The sequence below is a fragment of the Leptonychotes weddellii genome, chromosome 6, assembly GCF_054177405.1.
Source record: "Leptonychotes weddellii isolate Sample4059 chromosome 6, ASM5417740v2, whole genome shotgun sequence".
In the NCBI taxonomy this organism is placed as follows: Eukaryota; Metazoa; Chordata; class Mammalia; order Carnivora; family Phocidae; genus Leptonychotes; species Leptonychotes weddellii.
In genome coordinates this window covers 62,122,741-62,139,486 of record NC_138374.1, presented here as the reverse complement: position 1 = coordinate 62,139,486, position 16,746 = coordinate 62,122,741, and the positions used below count along the sequence as shown (strand labels likewise).

The 16,746-nt window shown below is 39.0% G+C and overlaps 1 protein-coding gene across 1 annotated transcript in view; it reads left to right on the top strand.

The window, feature by feature from the left end:
• TTC13 (tetratricopeptide repeat domain 13) overlaps positions 1–16,746 on the top strand; it is a 74,624-nt gene that overhangs the window by 44,007 nt on the left and 13,871 nt on the right. The window contains exons 10-14 of the mRNA XM_081823163.1: positions 7,627–7,852; positions 8,409–8,541; positions 9,389–9,481; positions 11,722–11,805; positions 12,855–12,939. Coding sequence (XP_081679289.1) covers positions 7,627–7,852; positions 8,409–8,541; positions 9,389–9,481; positions 11,722–11,805; positions 12,855–12,939 — 621 coding nt within the window. The remainder of the gene's footprint in view (positions 1–7,626; positions 7,853–8,408; positions 8,542–9,388; positions 9,482–11,721; positions 11,806–12,854; positions 12,940–16,746) is intronic.

The following is a 16,746-nucleotide window of genomic DNA, read 5'->3' as shown; positions in this document are numbered from 1 at the left end:
ACATTCAGGGTAACTATTGAAAGATATGAATTTAGTGCCATTGTATTGCCTGTAAGGTGACTGTTACTGTATATTGTCTGTGTTCCTTTCTGGTCTACGTTACTTTTAGGCTCTCTCTTTGCTTAGAGGACCCCTTTCAATATTTCTTGTAGGGTTGGTTTGGCATTCGCAAATTCTTTTAGTTTTTGTTTGTCCTGGAAGCTTTTTATCTCTCCTTCTATTTTCAGTGACAGCCTAGCTGGATATAGTATTCTTGGCTGCATATTTTTCTTGTTTAGTGCCCTGAATATATCATGCCAGTCCTTTCTGGCATAAGTCTGCCAATCTAATGTTTCTACCGTTGTAGGTTACAGACCTCCTGTCTCGAGCTGCTTTCAGGATTATCTCTTTGTCTCTGAGACTTGTAAGTTTTACTATTAGATGTTGGGGTGTTGACCTGTTTTTATTGATTTTGAGGGGGTTCTCTTTGCCTCCTGGATTTTGATGCCTGTTTCCTTCCCCAAATTAGGGAAGTTTTGCACTATAATTTGCTCCAGTATACCTTCTGCCCCTCTCTCTCTTTCTTCTTCTTCTGGGATCCCAATTATTCTCATATTGTTTTGTCTTACGGTATCACTTATCTCTCGATTTCTCCCATCGTGATCCCTTAGTTGTTTATCTCTCTTTTTCTCAGCTTCTTTATTCTCCATCATTTGGTCTTCTATATCACTAATTCTCTCTTCTTCCTCATTTATCCTAGCAGTTAGAGCCTCCATTTTTGATTGCACCTCATTAATAGCCTTTTTGATTTCAACTTGGTTAGATTTTAGTTCTTTTATTTCTCCAGAAAGGGATTCTCTAGTACCTTCTATGCTTTTTTTAAGCCCAGCTTGTGTATTTATAATCATCATTCTGAACTCAAGTTCTGACATCTTACTAATGTCCGTATTGATTAGGTCCCTGGCAGTCAGTACTGCCTCTTGCTCTTTTTTTTGAAGTGAGTTTTTCCATTTTGTCATTTTTTCCAGAGAAGAATAGATGAATGAGAGAACAAAATGCTAAAAGGGTAGCAATGACCCCAGAAAAATATACACTAAACAAATCAGAAGGGACCCAAAACTGGGGGGAGAGAAGAAAGGAAAAAAAAAAAAAAAAGAACATGATCAGGCTGGTGAATAGAAGAGAGCCACACACTAGATTTTGGGTATATTTTGGTCTGTTAGAAGAAACTGCCTCCCAAAATTTTAAAGAAAGAAAAACTTTTATGTATACAAAAATAAGGATAGGGGCGCCTGGGTGACTCAGTCGTAAAGTGTCTGCCTTCGGCTAGGTCATGATCCCAGGGCCCTGGGATTGAGCCCCACATAAGGCTCCCTGCTCAGTGGAGAGCCTGCTTCTCCCTCTCCCACTCCCTCTCCTCGTGTTCCCTCTTTCGCTGTGTCTCCCTCTGTCAAAATAAATAAATAATATCTTCAAAAAAAAATAAGGGTAAATCTGATGAAGGGATGGAATATGACTGTAAAGATGAAAATTAAAAAAAGATTTTAAAAAAGGAATTGATGAGAAGTTGGTTGAAAAAAGAAAGAAGAAGAAAAAAAAGAATGTGATCAGGTGAGAGAGTAGAACAAAGCCATACACTAGATTTAGGGTATATTTTGGTCTGTTAGAAGAAACTGTATCCCAAAATTTTAAAGAAAGAAAAACTTATAAATATACAAAAAATAAGGTTAAATACAATGAAGGGATAGAATAGGACTTTCAGAAAGTGATCGCTTTCCTGTTCATAGAATTGCTGCTATTCTTTTCTTCGATCTCCTGTTGAGTTTGTAGGTGTTCAGGATGGCTTGATAACTATCTAGCTGAATTCCTGAGAGAGGACCAAATTTAGGTCTCCTACTCCTCTGCCATCTTGCTCCTCCAATATTAATAGATTTAAAATTATTAAATTAATTTTAATTTTATTTTTTAAAGGTTTTATTTATTTGAGAGATTGAGCAAGAGAGAGTATGAACAGTGGGGTGGGGCATGGGAGAGGGAGAAGCAGGCTCCCCACTGAGCAGGGAGCCTGACATGGGACTTGATCCCAGGACCCCAGGATCATGACCTGAGCCAAAGACAGATGCTTGACCAACTGAGCCACCCAGGTAACCCTATTTTTTTTTTTAAGATTTATTTATTTTAGAGAGTGTGTGTGAGCGGGTGGAGGGGCAGAGGGAGATAGGGAGAGAATTTCAAGTAGACTCTGCTCTTGCAGAGCCCGACAGCTCAATCTCACAACTTGAGATCATGATCTGAGCTGAAACCAAGAGTCAGATGCTCTGACTGAGTGCCCCTAAAATTTTTTTAAATTACTGGTAACAAAGATTATTACTACATAAGGACAGAAGTTAAAATCACCAGAAAGATATAAATCTAAACTTATATACACCTAATAAAAGTAACTTTAAAAATTGATAGAAATACACAGAAATCAATAAATTCAGTATCCTAATGAGAGATTCTAATTTTTGGTAAGTCAGACACCAAAAACTAGTAAGGATTTAGACTATTAGAACAACATAATTAACAAACTTATAGTTTACTATAGAACTGTGTACCCAATAATCAAAGAATACATATTCTTTTCAAGAACACTTAGGTCATTTATAAAGGCTGACCACCTACTATGCATATTTAAATACATTTCAAATAAGTGGTGTCATAATTGACCACAGTATAATTAAACATACATATAAGGAAAAAAAATCCTCCTTATTTGGAAATTAGAAAGCAGACATAATTAAAATGTGGATTAAAGATGAAATCTACAGTGGAAATTTGAATATGCTTTAAAAATGAAAAAAGATGAAAACTCCACATACCAACACTTGTGGAATACAGTGAGATCAATATTGTAAGAAACATTAATGTCTTTATTTTTTTTTTTTTTAAGATTTTATTTATTTATTTGTCAGAGAGAGAGACAGAACACAAGCAGGGGGAGAAGCAGGCAGAGGGAGAAGCAGGCTCCCTGCCGAGCAAGGAGCCTGATGTGGGACTTGATCCCAGGACCCTGGGATCATGACCTGAGCCGAAGGCGGCCGCTTAACCGACTGAGCCACCCAGGTGTCCCATTAATGTTTTTAAATGTTATACTAGAAGAAAAGTCAATAGGTAGGTATAAAAATAAAGGAGTAGGGAAAACAACAAAGAAAGCAGAAAGGAGGGAAAATAAGGCTGAAGAGAGAAATTAATGAAAATTAAATATAAAACAGACTTTCTTCAAAGTCAAACTTTTGTCTTTTTTTACTAATATAAAATTTCTGGTGAGATTGATTTTTTTTTTAATGAAAGTAACTAAAAAGCTCAAACTATTAGAAATGCTAAAAAGAGATATAACCACAGATGAACAGATATTAAAATGCTCAGAATGCCATGAAAATTTGCATGCAAATAAATTTAAACACAAAAAAATAAATAGACTGGGGCGCCTTGGTGGCTCAGTTGGTTAAGAGTCTGCCTTCGGCTCAGGTCATGATCCCAGGGTTCTGGGATGGAGCCCCCACATCAGGCTCCTTGCTCAGCGGTGAGCCTGCTTCTCCATCTACCTGCCACTCTCCCTGATTGTGCTGTCTCTCTCTCTCTGTGAAATAAATAAATAAAATCTTTAAAAAAAATAGACTAATTCCTAGAAAATCATAATTTATCAAACTGACTTGAGAAGAAGTAAAAAGCCTGAATAGTTCTATGATTATTAAAGATTTTGAATTGGTATTTAAAAATATCCCCACTTACACACACACAACACACACACACAGACACACACACACACACATACCTCAAAATCACCAAGCCCAAATGGTATCACAGAAGTGTTCTGTCAAACTTTGAGGAGAATAGAAGGTAATATTTCTAAATCATTTTGTAAGGCCAGTACAACAATGATACCAAAGCTGATAAAGATTGCACATGAAAGGAAAATTAGAGGCCATTCTTACTCTTAAGTGTGGATTAAGAATCCTAAACAAAATCCAAATTCATCTGTATATAAGAAAGATAGTATCATACCAAATTGGGTTTTTCCTAGGAATAAAAAGGTGATCTAACTTCAGAAAATGTATAAATATAATTGCCAGTTGGTAGATTAAAGGAGAAAAACCACATTAATTATTCCAACAGATACAGAAAAACAAGTAGAAAAAAAATAACCATTTACACTTTAAAACTCTTAGCAAACTGGAAGACCAAAGCACAATAGTCCCCCCTTATGTGTGGGGGATATGTCTCAAGACCCCCAGTGGATGTCTGAGACTGTGGATAGTACCGAACCCTATGAGTACAGTTGACCCTTGAACAACGTGGGTTTGAACTGCACAGATCCACTTTTATGTGGATTTTTTTTGGTAAATACCATAGAGTATTATAAATGTATTTTCTCTTCCTATGATTTTCTTAACGTTTTCTTTTCTCTAGCTTAGTTTATTTTAAGAACACTGTGTACAATACATACAACATACAAAGTATGTGTTAATCAACTGTTTTTGTTATTGTTAAGCTTCCAGTCAACAGTAGGCTGTTAGTAGTTAAGTTTTGGGGGAATCAAGAGTTACACACGGATTTTCAACTGCAGGGCAGTGGAGGTCAGCATCCCATGCTTCCAACACCGGCACTGTTTGGGCCAGCTGTACCACGTCTTTTCCCGTACATATATACCGGTGATAAAGTGTGACTTATAAAGTAGGCACAGTAAGAGATTAACAATGGGAACTAATAATAAAATAGAGGGGCGCCTGGGTGGCTCAGTTGTTAAGCATCTGCCTTCGGCTCAGGTTGTGATCCCAGGGTCCTGGGATCAAGCCCCGCATCGGGCTCCCTGCTCAGCCAGGAGCCTGCTTCTCCCTCTTCCACTCCCCCTGCTTGTGTTCCTTCTCTGGCTGTCTCTCTCTCTCTGTCAAATAAATAAATAAAATCTTAAAAAAAAAAAAAGAACAATTACAGCAATATATATAATAAAAGCTATATGCAATTTAAAACTTATTGTTTATTTTTGGAATTTTTTATTTAATATTTTTGGACTGCAGAGCACCTCAGGTAACTGAAACTGCAAAAAGTGAAGAGTGGATGGGAGGCGAGGACTGCTGTGTTTCCTCAGCCTGATAAATGGTTAACTATTAGAAACCTGTAGCAAACATCATTTTAATTAATGAAGTGTTAGATATAATCACATTAAAATCAGGAGCAGTAAGTAAATAAATAAATGAAAATAAAAATAAAATCAGGAACAAGACCAAAAAGCCTGAAATCATTGCTTCTCTTCAGCAGTGAAGTAGAGGTTCTAGACAGTGCATAACAGAAGAAAAATCAAAGTTATATAGATTTGCAATTCATATGATTTTTTTTTTACAAAAAAACCCCCCAAATCTACAAACAAGTTATAAGAAATGGTACGTTTAGCAAGGTGGGATTGTAATTAATATACTTATAAAATTCATTTGCATTTTGTATACTAGCAACAAACAAGAGTACCATTTATAATAGCAATAAGTACTTAGGAATATATCTTACAAATGTTGTACAAAACCTGTATGGAAATCATTATAAAACATTATTGAAAGTTACTGACGGAAAACAAATAGAAATACTGTTCAAGAATAAGAAGTTCAATAATATCAATGGGTCAATTCTCTGCAAATTAATTATGGATTCAATAAAATGCCATTCCAAATCCCAACATTTTTTTGAGGAACTTGATAAGCTAATTCTCTCAATTGTATGGAAGAACAAAGGACCAAGAGTAATCAGGATACTCCTGAAGACGATGATGTTTCTTATCATCGTCATGAAGGTTTCTTATTCTAGCAGACAGCAAGATTTCAGATAGTCATGAAGACAGAGTGGTTGGTATTGGTGCGGGGATACCCAGGTGGACCAAAGGAGCATAGTAGAGAGCTTAGAAGCATTTATCTGGAGAGCCTAGATAAATGACAAAGGTGGACCATAGATTAGAGAGGATCTCATCCAGTGGGAATGCTACAATTAGGTTGTCATATGGATAAAAACAAAATTGATTTTTATGATGGTGTAGTTGTGATCCAGTTCCAGATGGATGAAAATCTTAAATATGAATCGCAAATTTTTTTAAAGTTTAAGAGAAAATAGAAGTGAATAGTTTCTTAATTTTAAGGTAGAAAAGGATTTCTTAAGACACACAAAGTGTAGACCTTAGAAAGACTAATAAATTGGACTACATTGAACCTAAGAACTACTGTTTGACAAGGGATGCCCTAAACCATGAATAGCTAAGCCTGAACTCTGAAAAGGTACTTGCAACCTGTAAACTGATTAAGTATCCAAAATTAGTATCCAGAATTTATGAAAAATTTCTACAAGTTAAAAGGTGAAAGTCAAATAACCAGTAGAAAATTGTGCAAAACACGTGAACAAGGGAAAGCATGAATGGCAAATTTGGTTCATAAATATATCTGACCCCATTTCTCACCTGGGAGATGAACAAATATTACAAAGTCTGATAATAGTAATATTGACCAGAAGGGTGGGGGAGGTCAAGGAGAATTTATTTTTATTTATTTTTATTTTTTAATTTTTTATTGTTATGTTAATCCCCATACATTACATCATTAGTTTTTGATGTAGTGTTCCATGATTCATTGTTTGCGTATAACACCCAGTGCTCCATTCAGAATGTGTCCTCTTTAATACCCATCACCAGGCTAACCCATCCCCCCACTCCCCTCCCCTCTAGAACCCTCAGTTTGTTTTTCAGAGTCCATAGTCTCTCATGGTTCATCTCCGCCTCCGATTTCCCCCCCTTCATTCTTCCCCAAGAGAATTTTTATATACACCGGGTGAGAGTTGAAATTGCTATAACCGCCTTGGCCAGCTGTTTGTGATTATCTTGTAAAATTGAACATTTGTACATCCTACAGTCTTACAATTCTGCTGTGTATATTCAGTAGAGAAACTTGTACTTGTGCACATGTCCGACAGGAGATCTGTCCCAGACTGCTGATAGTAGTGTTTGTTCAAATGGAAAACTGAAAATCATCCCCACTGTCCACGAACAGAAGAATGGATAAAAGTGATGCCAGCCCACGTGGGATACTGTACAACAGTATAAGCCAACAACCCATATGACAATGTGGATTAATCCTAAAATATAAAGTTGAGTAAAAAACAGCAAGTCAGTAAACTACAATGTCATATCATTTTTCCCATAAAGTTCATAGGCAAAACTATAGAATATATTATGTAGGGACATACATTTGTAACCTAGTTTTTAAAAAGAAAAAAAGGAATCATGAACATAAAATTCAACATAAGTTCTCTCTTGCTGGGAGGCAGGAGGATAGGGTGGAGAAGATAGCATACAAATAGACATAATTGTTCTAGTTCTTAAATTGGGTTAATGAGGTTGTATGCTTTTGTGTGTCAATTATTATGTAATCAGAAGTATTAAAATAGACTGGTCAAAGAGGTTATATATATTCTCTACCACTCCTTTTTAGAGAATCATCTGTGTGCAGAAGAGCATTAACATGGCAGGCCTGCACTGCTGTCTCTAGAAAAGTCTCCTGGCCCCTGGGTGGCATCTGGGAACTTGGATTTTAGGAGCTGACGAGATTCTATGGTCATAGGTTTCTTGATTAGTTTTCCAGTGGAGGAAATGACTGTTTTCCAGGTGAAATTGGATTACCAGACATCTGTCGTAAAAGTCCTTACCATGTATGTAATGTTTCTTCCAGAGACGTGTTACATCAGAACTTTGAGAGTTATAAGCCCGAGGTACAAGAGCTGATCTGTGTAGCTGATCGTTTGGGATCACTGATGCAATATGAGACACCTGGTTTCCTGCCAAACAAGAGAATACACAGAGGTATTCTGAAACTGTCTGAACATGGAAATATTTCTGACATAAGAACAAGGATTGTCAAACCCTGTTGTGCTTTAAAAAAAAAAAATCATTTGTGCTGTTGACTCAGAATCTCCATTTAATCGAGACAAAAGTGTAGAGATTCATTCAGAGAATTCTGGAAGAAGACTGCCGCCAGCATGACTTTTATGCTGTTGCGATAGTGTAGATACAGAATATAGGTCTTAGGTCATCACTGCAGATCAGACGGTTCATCCACGGGAGCTGTTTGCTTAGTGTGGGAGCGAGGGAGAATTTAAACCTCCGGTTGCATCAGTAGGAGGCAGAGCTGGGAGGAGACAACTTTGGGGGTGCCTCTACATTTCCGATAGATTTTAGTTTTATTAGGACCGTCACAACTGTAATGTATCTCTGGTCTTGTTAAATTATCAATACTTAACAATTCTTTCTTTCTACAGTGATTCTGGAGTTATCCCCGAGACTGTGTAAAGTGGGTGAAAATCAGTTCCTCTCAAGTGTACTTACAAACGCTTGTTTTCTCAACTTTTCCTTCTTTTAGCCATGGGTTTGGCAGCATTGGAGGTCATGCAAGCTGTCCAGCGTACGTGGACCAACTCGAAAGTTCGAATGAATGGGAAAACACGGCTAATGCAGTGGAGAGACATGTTCGACATTGCAGTAAAGTGGAGACGGTGACTAATCTTTAAATGAAAATAAACGCGAAGTGTTATCATTGTAAAACAGTAGAAGCCTCCCCTAGTTAACAGGTGTTTTGGAATAGTATAGTTGACGCACAGTATTATGTGAGTTTCAGGTGTTCGGCATAGAGATGCGACGAGTGTGTATGTTACACTGTGCTCACACGAGTGTAGCTACCACCTGTCCCCACACAGCACTGTTACGGTATCGCTGACTATGGTCCTCGTGCTGGGCCTCTCATCCCTGTGACTTGTTTCCATAACTGGAGGCCTGTACCTCCCACTTAGTTAACAGGTTTTGAATCTTGTTTGTCTACTAACAATAGGCCTTATAAGTTACGTTTTCCTCTCTCAAGTTTGTCAGAAATTGTTGGCATCGTTATTCTTTAAAATACACTCAACTAGTGTTTATGAATTATAGGGATTGAGTGCTGTCAAGTTTCCAAGCATATTTTTAAGTGAAGTGTTTTCGAAAAAGCAGTCTCTTTGAAAGAGCATAACATAATCTGGGGTGCCTTTGAATGAACTTCGGTGTACCAGTCCTTTGATAGTTGAAGTGTGTGCCTGCCTAACCAGCTACAATTTAGTGGGGTAAACCACTGATACTCACTTATATGAGAAAAATACTGCCCTTCTAGTAAACCTGTACTGACTTCCTACTTGGTCCAACTGGAACATCTATTTGGAATCTGCAGGTTGGTGTTGCATATTTTTAGATGTAATAGCCTGAGCAGTTGCTTTCTCCCCACTTTTGCAAAGACTTCTCATGTTTTGTTGTTAATGCTTTTGAGCATTTGTAGGTTTTATAAGGTCTTCATCTTTAACAAGCTCTGTTTTATAGGATTGCCGACCCAGACCAGCCAGTGTTGTGGTTAGATCAAATGCCAGCACGAAGTCTTAGCAGAGGTTTTAATAACCACATCAATTTGATCAGGTAGGAATCTTTTGTGCATCTTTCCTATTTTCACGGGAGTTTATTCCAAATAGGTCATGGAGACCGTGAGTGACCCTTGCTCCCTCCCTGGTGACTTTTGGACAAGGGCATACACAGATTAGCTCTGTGCCTGTGGGGTCCTGCCTGCATTCGCTTCAGCTAATCCAGTTGCAGGAAGAAATGCAGGACATGCCATGCTCCTTCCCCTGGCTCTTCTCTTTGATGCACAGCTCAGTTGAAGGGAAGACTGCCAGATTTTTGCCTAGGATGTCCTTCTCAAAGGGTCCTAAAACATCACAGCAAGTAATTAGAGGGAGAACATTACATTTCCCATAATATCCTGATTATGTTGCATGGCTCAAAGAATTCTTGGACAAGAATTGTGGTGGGGGAAGCGCTCCCCTGTGCCATCTCTAAAACCCCAACAAACAGAGGGGTTGGCTCTGTAACACTCTGGTAGCTAAGCCTTCCTGAAAGGGTGAGCCAGGTTAATCAGAGAGCTTCTGTCTTATCCAGAGGCTCTGCAAATTAGGGACATGTGTACTTACCCATCTTCATGTGCTTAGCCACCCTCAAAATAGATGATGAACAGATATTAAAGAACATCAGCTTCAAGGGGAGCCGTGAATTTACTTCTAGATAAAATTTACAAATGTGGTAGTTGTGTCACGTCTAAAATGCTTCTCCTTCCAGAAGCCTGATCAAGAAAGTATCACTCAGTACAAGTCTGACATTAAGTTTAATGGAAATGTCATTTATACTTTTTTTTTTACTTCCTAGAAAAAAATTTCTTTTCCTTTTGTGACTTGTGTGTTCCTGTTTCTTTCTAATTTGTGGCATGTATAGCTAGACTCCACTGGCTTTAACTGAAGGCCACTGTCCTGTGTTGTGCTGTGCAATAAGTGACGTCGCTTAGTGAGGCCAGACTGGTAAACTGCAATGTATTATGTTCAGAGTGATGGTGGTCATGTGTACAGGATGCAGGGGGACACAGAAGAGGGGTGTCCAATCCAGCCTTTAGGTGATGCTTGTGCTGTGTGGGGAGATGGGAAGCAGAGAGGTGGATGAGGCATGGACGCACAAGCAAGTCAGGCGTGGTCAGGAAAGGATGACTCCTTCATTAGGACTGGTGATTAGTTTAACAATTCAGAGAGTATTGTCAGGGATTGAGGCTTGAAAGACAGGCAGAGACCCAAATATAAAAACTTTCTTTCAAAATATAAATAACTTTAGATGCCATTTAAGGCTTTTTTTTTTTTAAAGATGATGGAGAGCTGTTTAGAGCTTGTAAGCGGAGAAGTGGCAGAGCAGATTTGCACATTCAGATGGTCACTTTGGCTGTAGGTGGCAGGATTGCTGGGAGAAGGTAGTGACCTGGGAGGGAAGGGAAGTGGTTGGAAAGTTGTGTAATAATTCAGATGAACAAGTATCAGCTTTGTGGAAGTGAGTGGGAGGGGACGGGATGGATATTTAGAGTGTCGCCTCAGGAGCACTGGTGGTGGGTTGGGAATCAGGGAGAGCGTGGGGAGCCATGGGAGACAGTCCCCGCTCTGGCTCAGGTGTGTGGTCCTTCCAGTCGGCCAGGTGACAGTAGGACAAAAAGTAGGTGGCTGTGTTTGGGGCTGGGACTGGGGGCAGTGCAGGGTACGGGAGTGACTTCTTGCTCACAGTTACGGACTTGAGGTTTGAGATGTCGATAGGGAACCCAGGGAGCAGTTGGGTGTGTACGTGTTAGACACATGTATGCCGCTGGGGTGTGTACATCAGCATGTTGGCTGTACATGAAGTTCGGGGAGAGAGTTGTAAAACTAGGAGGTGGGGATAGAAATGTGAGTAAAATAATATGTAGAGCAGGCAGAGACGAAGGCCACTTGTGAGCTCAACTGCAAGGAGTGGGAGCAGATAATGTTACAGGGAGAACCAAGGGAGAGGAGAAAAACTAAAGGGCTTCCTAAAAGGAAATTGGCCTAGAAGTACTTGAGGATCTTTCTTCCATTTTGGCATCTCCGGGGCTGAGTTTGGTGCCTCTCCTACCAGAAAAAACTGCAAGAGCTGACGAGCCATCTTACTAAGACAGTTCTTTGCTGCTTCTATTCATTGGTCGCAAGCAACCACGTTTCCAAACTTTTTTGCTACCTTATTCTCTTGGCTCTCTTATTGTTCTTTTGAATTAACGTGGAAATCAGATGTTTCAGGTATGTTCCTTTGTAAAAAGATCCTTAAAATTTTTTTTCTTACAGGGGTCAGGTGATTAACATGAGATACCTGGAGTATTTTGAGAAGATTCTTCATTTTATTAAAGATAGAATTCTTGTTTATCACGGGTAATCCTTCAGTTTTCTTTTTCATAGTAATTGCTAGCTTTGATATATTTTACATTAGTTATATTTGTAAAACTTGAAAACAGCTTATTGACAGACTAAACAAAGTATATCAAATGTTTACACAGTGTTTGGAATCATAAAGTCTTTCAGTAATGACTTATCAACCTTTTAACAGCTTCACAAAATCCACAGTGTTTTTAATCTTACAATATTGTGACTTTTCTGATCTCTTTTCTCTAAAGAGAAGGACGTTTCTTTGAATTTCTTTTTTTTTTTTTTTTAAAGATTTTATTTTTTATTTATTTATTTGAGAGAGAGAGAATGAGAGACAGAGAGCCTGAGAGGGAGGAGGGTCAGAGGGAGAAGCAGACTCCCTGCCAAGCAGGGAGCCCGATGCGGGACTCGATCCAGGGACTCCAGGATCATGACCTGAGCCGAAGGCAGTCGCTTAACCAACTGAGCCACCCAGGCGCCCGCTCTTTGAATTTCTTTATTCAGGATTTCATATTCATTCTCCCTCACATGAAAGGCCATATGGTATAGATATAATAACAAACAAAACACTGGGGGAAAAAGAATTCTGAATGGATCGTTATCACCAAGAAAATATAAAATTGGTATAAAAACCTAGCAGGATACTTCCATTTGAGCGACTTCAGAAAGGAAAAAAAAAATCACTTCTAATTTCAGAGATGGCATAGGAGAATCAAGATTTCATGGCCAAACCAAGATCCATACATGTATATATACACACTGGCTGTCAATCCATTCTGCTTTTCCCTGTTTCACTTTCTAGATGGACTGCTATTTTCTTAATTGTCATCTGCAGCCCCAAATTTATGAGGATTAAGCCATCCCATTATTTAGAAACTTTTGTTCTGGCCCACCATTTTGAATATTGATCTACTCACAATTGAGGATGATTTATTAAATTAAAGGTAATAGCAGTTAATGTAATTAATTATTACATTTCTGTATTAATTTTAGTTGCCATCTCCCCCCCCCTCTCTCTCTCTCTCTCTCTGTCTCTCGCTCTTTCTCTTTTTAAGAGCTAATAATCCTAAAGGATTGTTGGAAGTTAGAGAAGCTCTGGAAAAGGTACACAAAGTAGAAGACCTTCTTCCGATTATGAAGGTAAGTTTATCATCAAAATCTTGGGAGGTGTTTTTAGAAAAACAAACTAGAGCACTTTTTAAAAAGAATTCATAACTTTAAATGCATGTTTATTAATATTATGCTATAAGTATTTTAAAATTTATAAAGCATTCTACCTGAAAACACTAATGTAAACACACTCTGAATAAGAACCAAAATAAGACACAGGCATCAGTCTCAAACATAAAAGCAAATCTGTGAGGAATCAGTTGATACAGGAAACAGAAGGAAACTTAAAAATCTCTACAGTTGAATTCTGCTTCTAGCTACAGTGGAGTACTGAGTACTTGACTGCCTTTCCACACCATAGCAATTCTAAAACTGGACAAAATACAAGGCAACTATTTTCAGGTGTTGGCAATTACAAGACTGTGATTTTCGAGAAGAGGGGAACACCTGAGGTGAGCCCAGGTTCACCCCAGCTCTCTACCTGGGTTATGTACTAAACCACTGTGCATGTGGAGCCTAAACAGACTATGGTGGTCTTACTGAGCTAAGGAGGCAGCGATTGGAACTGGGATCTATTCAAGTGTCTGGACTTTACAGGGCAGAGTCCAGAAGAGGAGGGAGCTGTTCAAGGTGAGGAGTACCTGGAGGTCAGCATGGGAGATCCTTGTCATCCTTGGCTGAGAGCTCGACTGTGTGCGGGCAGTGAGATTCTGAGAGGCTCTGCAGAGAGTGGCCGCTGTGGGGGTGAGAGCTGAGCAGAGCTATCGGCGGTTTGACACCACTGAGAGACAGTGGAGTTGTGGCCTTGCCAGGATGGAGGGATCCTGTGAGCACCTTGAGCATCTTGTGACAACCCCAGGAAGGACACACTGTAGGTGTAAGACCACCTAGAATGAGGTTCACATCCTAGGACAAAATAGAGTGCCCTAACAGAGAAAAAAAAACAAGCCTAAAAGGATTAAATGGATCTGCTAGTGATTTGACTGCCTGCCAACACAAAATTCAACACCCTTTAAAGGAAGGAAACAATCTAGACTTCTTAATTATTAGATAAATGAAGAAGCAGGAAAACGTGACCCATAACCAAGAAAAACAAAACCATTTAACAGGAACAGACCCCCAGATGATGCAGAAGTTGGAACTAGCTCTTTTAAAGTCTGCTTCATAAACGTGTTCAAGGACTTAAAGGAAAACATGAACATAATGATGAAGAATCTCAGCAGGGAAATGGAAACTGTAAAAAGACCAAAAGAAAATCGGAGGACCTGAAAGTCCATGGTCTTCAATTCGGATGGGTAATTGGTTCACAAGACACGTTGTCTGTAATCCAGAACTTGGTTCACTTAGGATGCTGGACAGAGAACAAGGCTTTGTGGCATCCACAGTCTCATCATGAGGCCCAGCAAGGACCCAGATGTGGGTCCTGCCCCCTTTATCTAAAAGGGTGAATGAAGTCGAAGTCGGTGCCCACCCTCACAGAGAAGCCATTACTTGGGTTTTGCATATGGCCCAAGGTTTGTGTGCCAGTTCTCCGCTTTCCTTGTCCAGAGGCCATCTTCCCAATCAGAAGGTTTTACAAGGGTCTGCCATCACTTCTCAGGGGAGGCCAGTGATGGAATGCTACTCAGTAACAAAACGGAGCAAGGGGCCTGCTATACACAGCAACCGGGGTGGACCTCAGAAACATGATGTTGAGCAAAGGAAGCCACATACAAAAGAGTATGATTCCATTTCTAAGAAGTCTGATCTATGGGGATAGATATCAGAACAATTGTGGCTTATGAGAAGTGAGATTTACCTTAATGGGGTAGGAGGAAGCTTTCCAGAATTATGGCAATACACTATATCTTGATGGTATAGTGGGTACATGGGTACATGGGTATGTACATTTGTCAGAATGCATCAAATTATACATGTGAAGTTCATCGTATGTAAATTTCACCTCAAAAGAAAGTACATAAACTAATTTCATAGATGATAGATAGATAGATAGTTAGAAGCAACAGAAAAAAAAATAGAATTCTCATAAATTAGAAAATCTCAGATAGTTAGGCTAGTACATTAGAGACAGCTGAATATCAAATATATATGAGCTGGAAGATCAATAAATTCTTCCAGAATGTAGTATGTAAAAGACAAAGAAATATAAGCTACAAGAGATGATGAACACAGAAGATGAAGAATGGACCTATCTGATAGAAATTCCAAAAGGAGAGAAGAAAGATAAAGAAGCAGAGCAAATAAAAAAAAAAGAAAGAAAAGCAGAGCAATTAGTCAACAAAACAAAAGAAGGAAAGCTTGTAGAGAGATGAAAGATCAGTTGAGGGCCCCCAGATGTTCAGCATGATGTTCAACATTGACACCTAGACACATTCTGATAAAATTTGGGGACTTCAAGGTGAAAAAGAGTTCCTCAAAAAAATTACACATAGAATTATCATATGATCCAACAACTCCACCTCTAGACGTGTGCTCCAAAGAATTGAAAGAAGCGACTTGAACAGGTATTTGTGCACTCATGTTCGTGGCAGCATTGTTCACAGTAGCCAAGGGGTGGAAGCAGCTCAAGTGTCCATTGATGGATGAATGGATAAATCATATGTGGTCTAGCCATACAATGGAATATTATTCAGCCTTGAGAAGGAAGGAAATTGTGACCCAGGCTACAACACGGATGAAGCTTGAGGACATTATGCTACATAAAATAAGCCAGTCACAAAAGGACAAACACCCTGGGGGGCGCCTGGGTGGCTCAGTCGGTTAAGCGACTGCCTTCGGCTCAGGTCATGATCCTGGAGTCCCGGGATCGAGTCCCGCATCGGGCTCCCTGCTCAGCGGGGAGTCTGCTTCTCCCTCTGACCCTCCCCCTCTCAAGCTCTCTCTCTCTCTCTCATTCTCTTTCTCAAATAAATAAATAAAATCTTTAAAAAAAAAAAAAAAGGACAAACACCCTGTGATTCCACTCATGTGAGGTGTTGAGAGGAGTCAAATTCAGGTAGAATGGTGGCTGCCAGGGGCTGGGGGAGGGAGTCAGTGTTTAATGGGGACAGAGTTTGTATTTGAGTTGTTCTGTGGATGGACGGTGGTGATGGTTGCAAACAGTGTGAATGTACTTAATGCCATCAAACTATATATTCACAAATGGTTAAAGTGGCAAATTTATGTGATGTATATTTTAACACACACACAAAAAGAACATCTTCAAGCTCCCAGAAAAAAACCAAATACTAAGGAAGGAGAATTCCACAGATGCCTGACTTCTCTCCAGCAATAGTGGATTCTAGAAGACAACTAAGGGAAATTTATTTGAACCCACTGTACCAGTGTTCAGGTATGAAGGTCAAATAAAAACTGTTTCAGGCATAGTCATTTAGGAATTTCATCAAACCTAGATTTTCTTTGTCAAAATGATTGAAAGACATTTGTACTCTCACAAAATAAGCCCAAGAAAGAAGAAAACATGAGATATCAGAAATCATGGTGAACAAATAAGCCACTGAAATGAATTGTTAATGCCTGATGTTAAAAAATATACATGTCTGAAATTAAAGTACTAGCTAATGTCAACATTAAAGGTTGAAGAAAGTAGAGAGAGGAAGTAAAACTGTTACTATAAAAGTATTTATTTTTTCAGTGAGAGAACATAATCACTGACTGACCCATGATATTGACAGGAAAATACATGTTTAATTATCTATATTAAAATTTAAAGGCAAACACTGAAAGAACAGAGGTAGGACGTATAATCTTCTAAATGCCTAGAAGGTAGGGAAACAGCATAAAGACAACAAAGTCAATTTAACTCAAAGTTTACGAAGAGTAGGGTGGGTAAGAAGT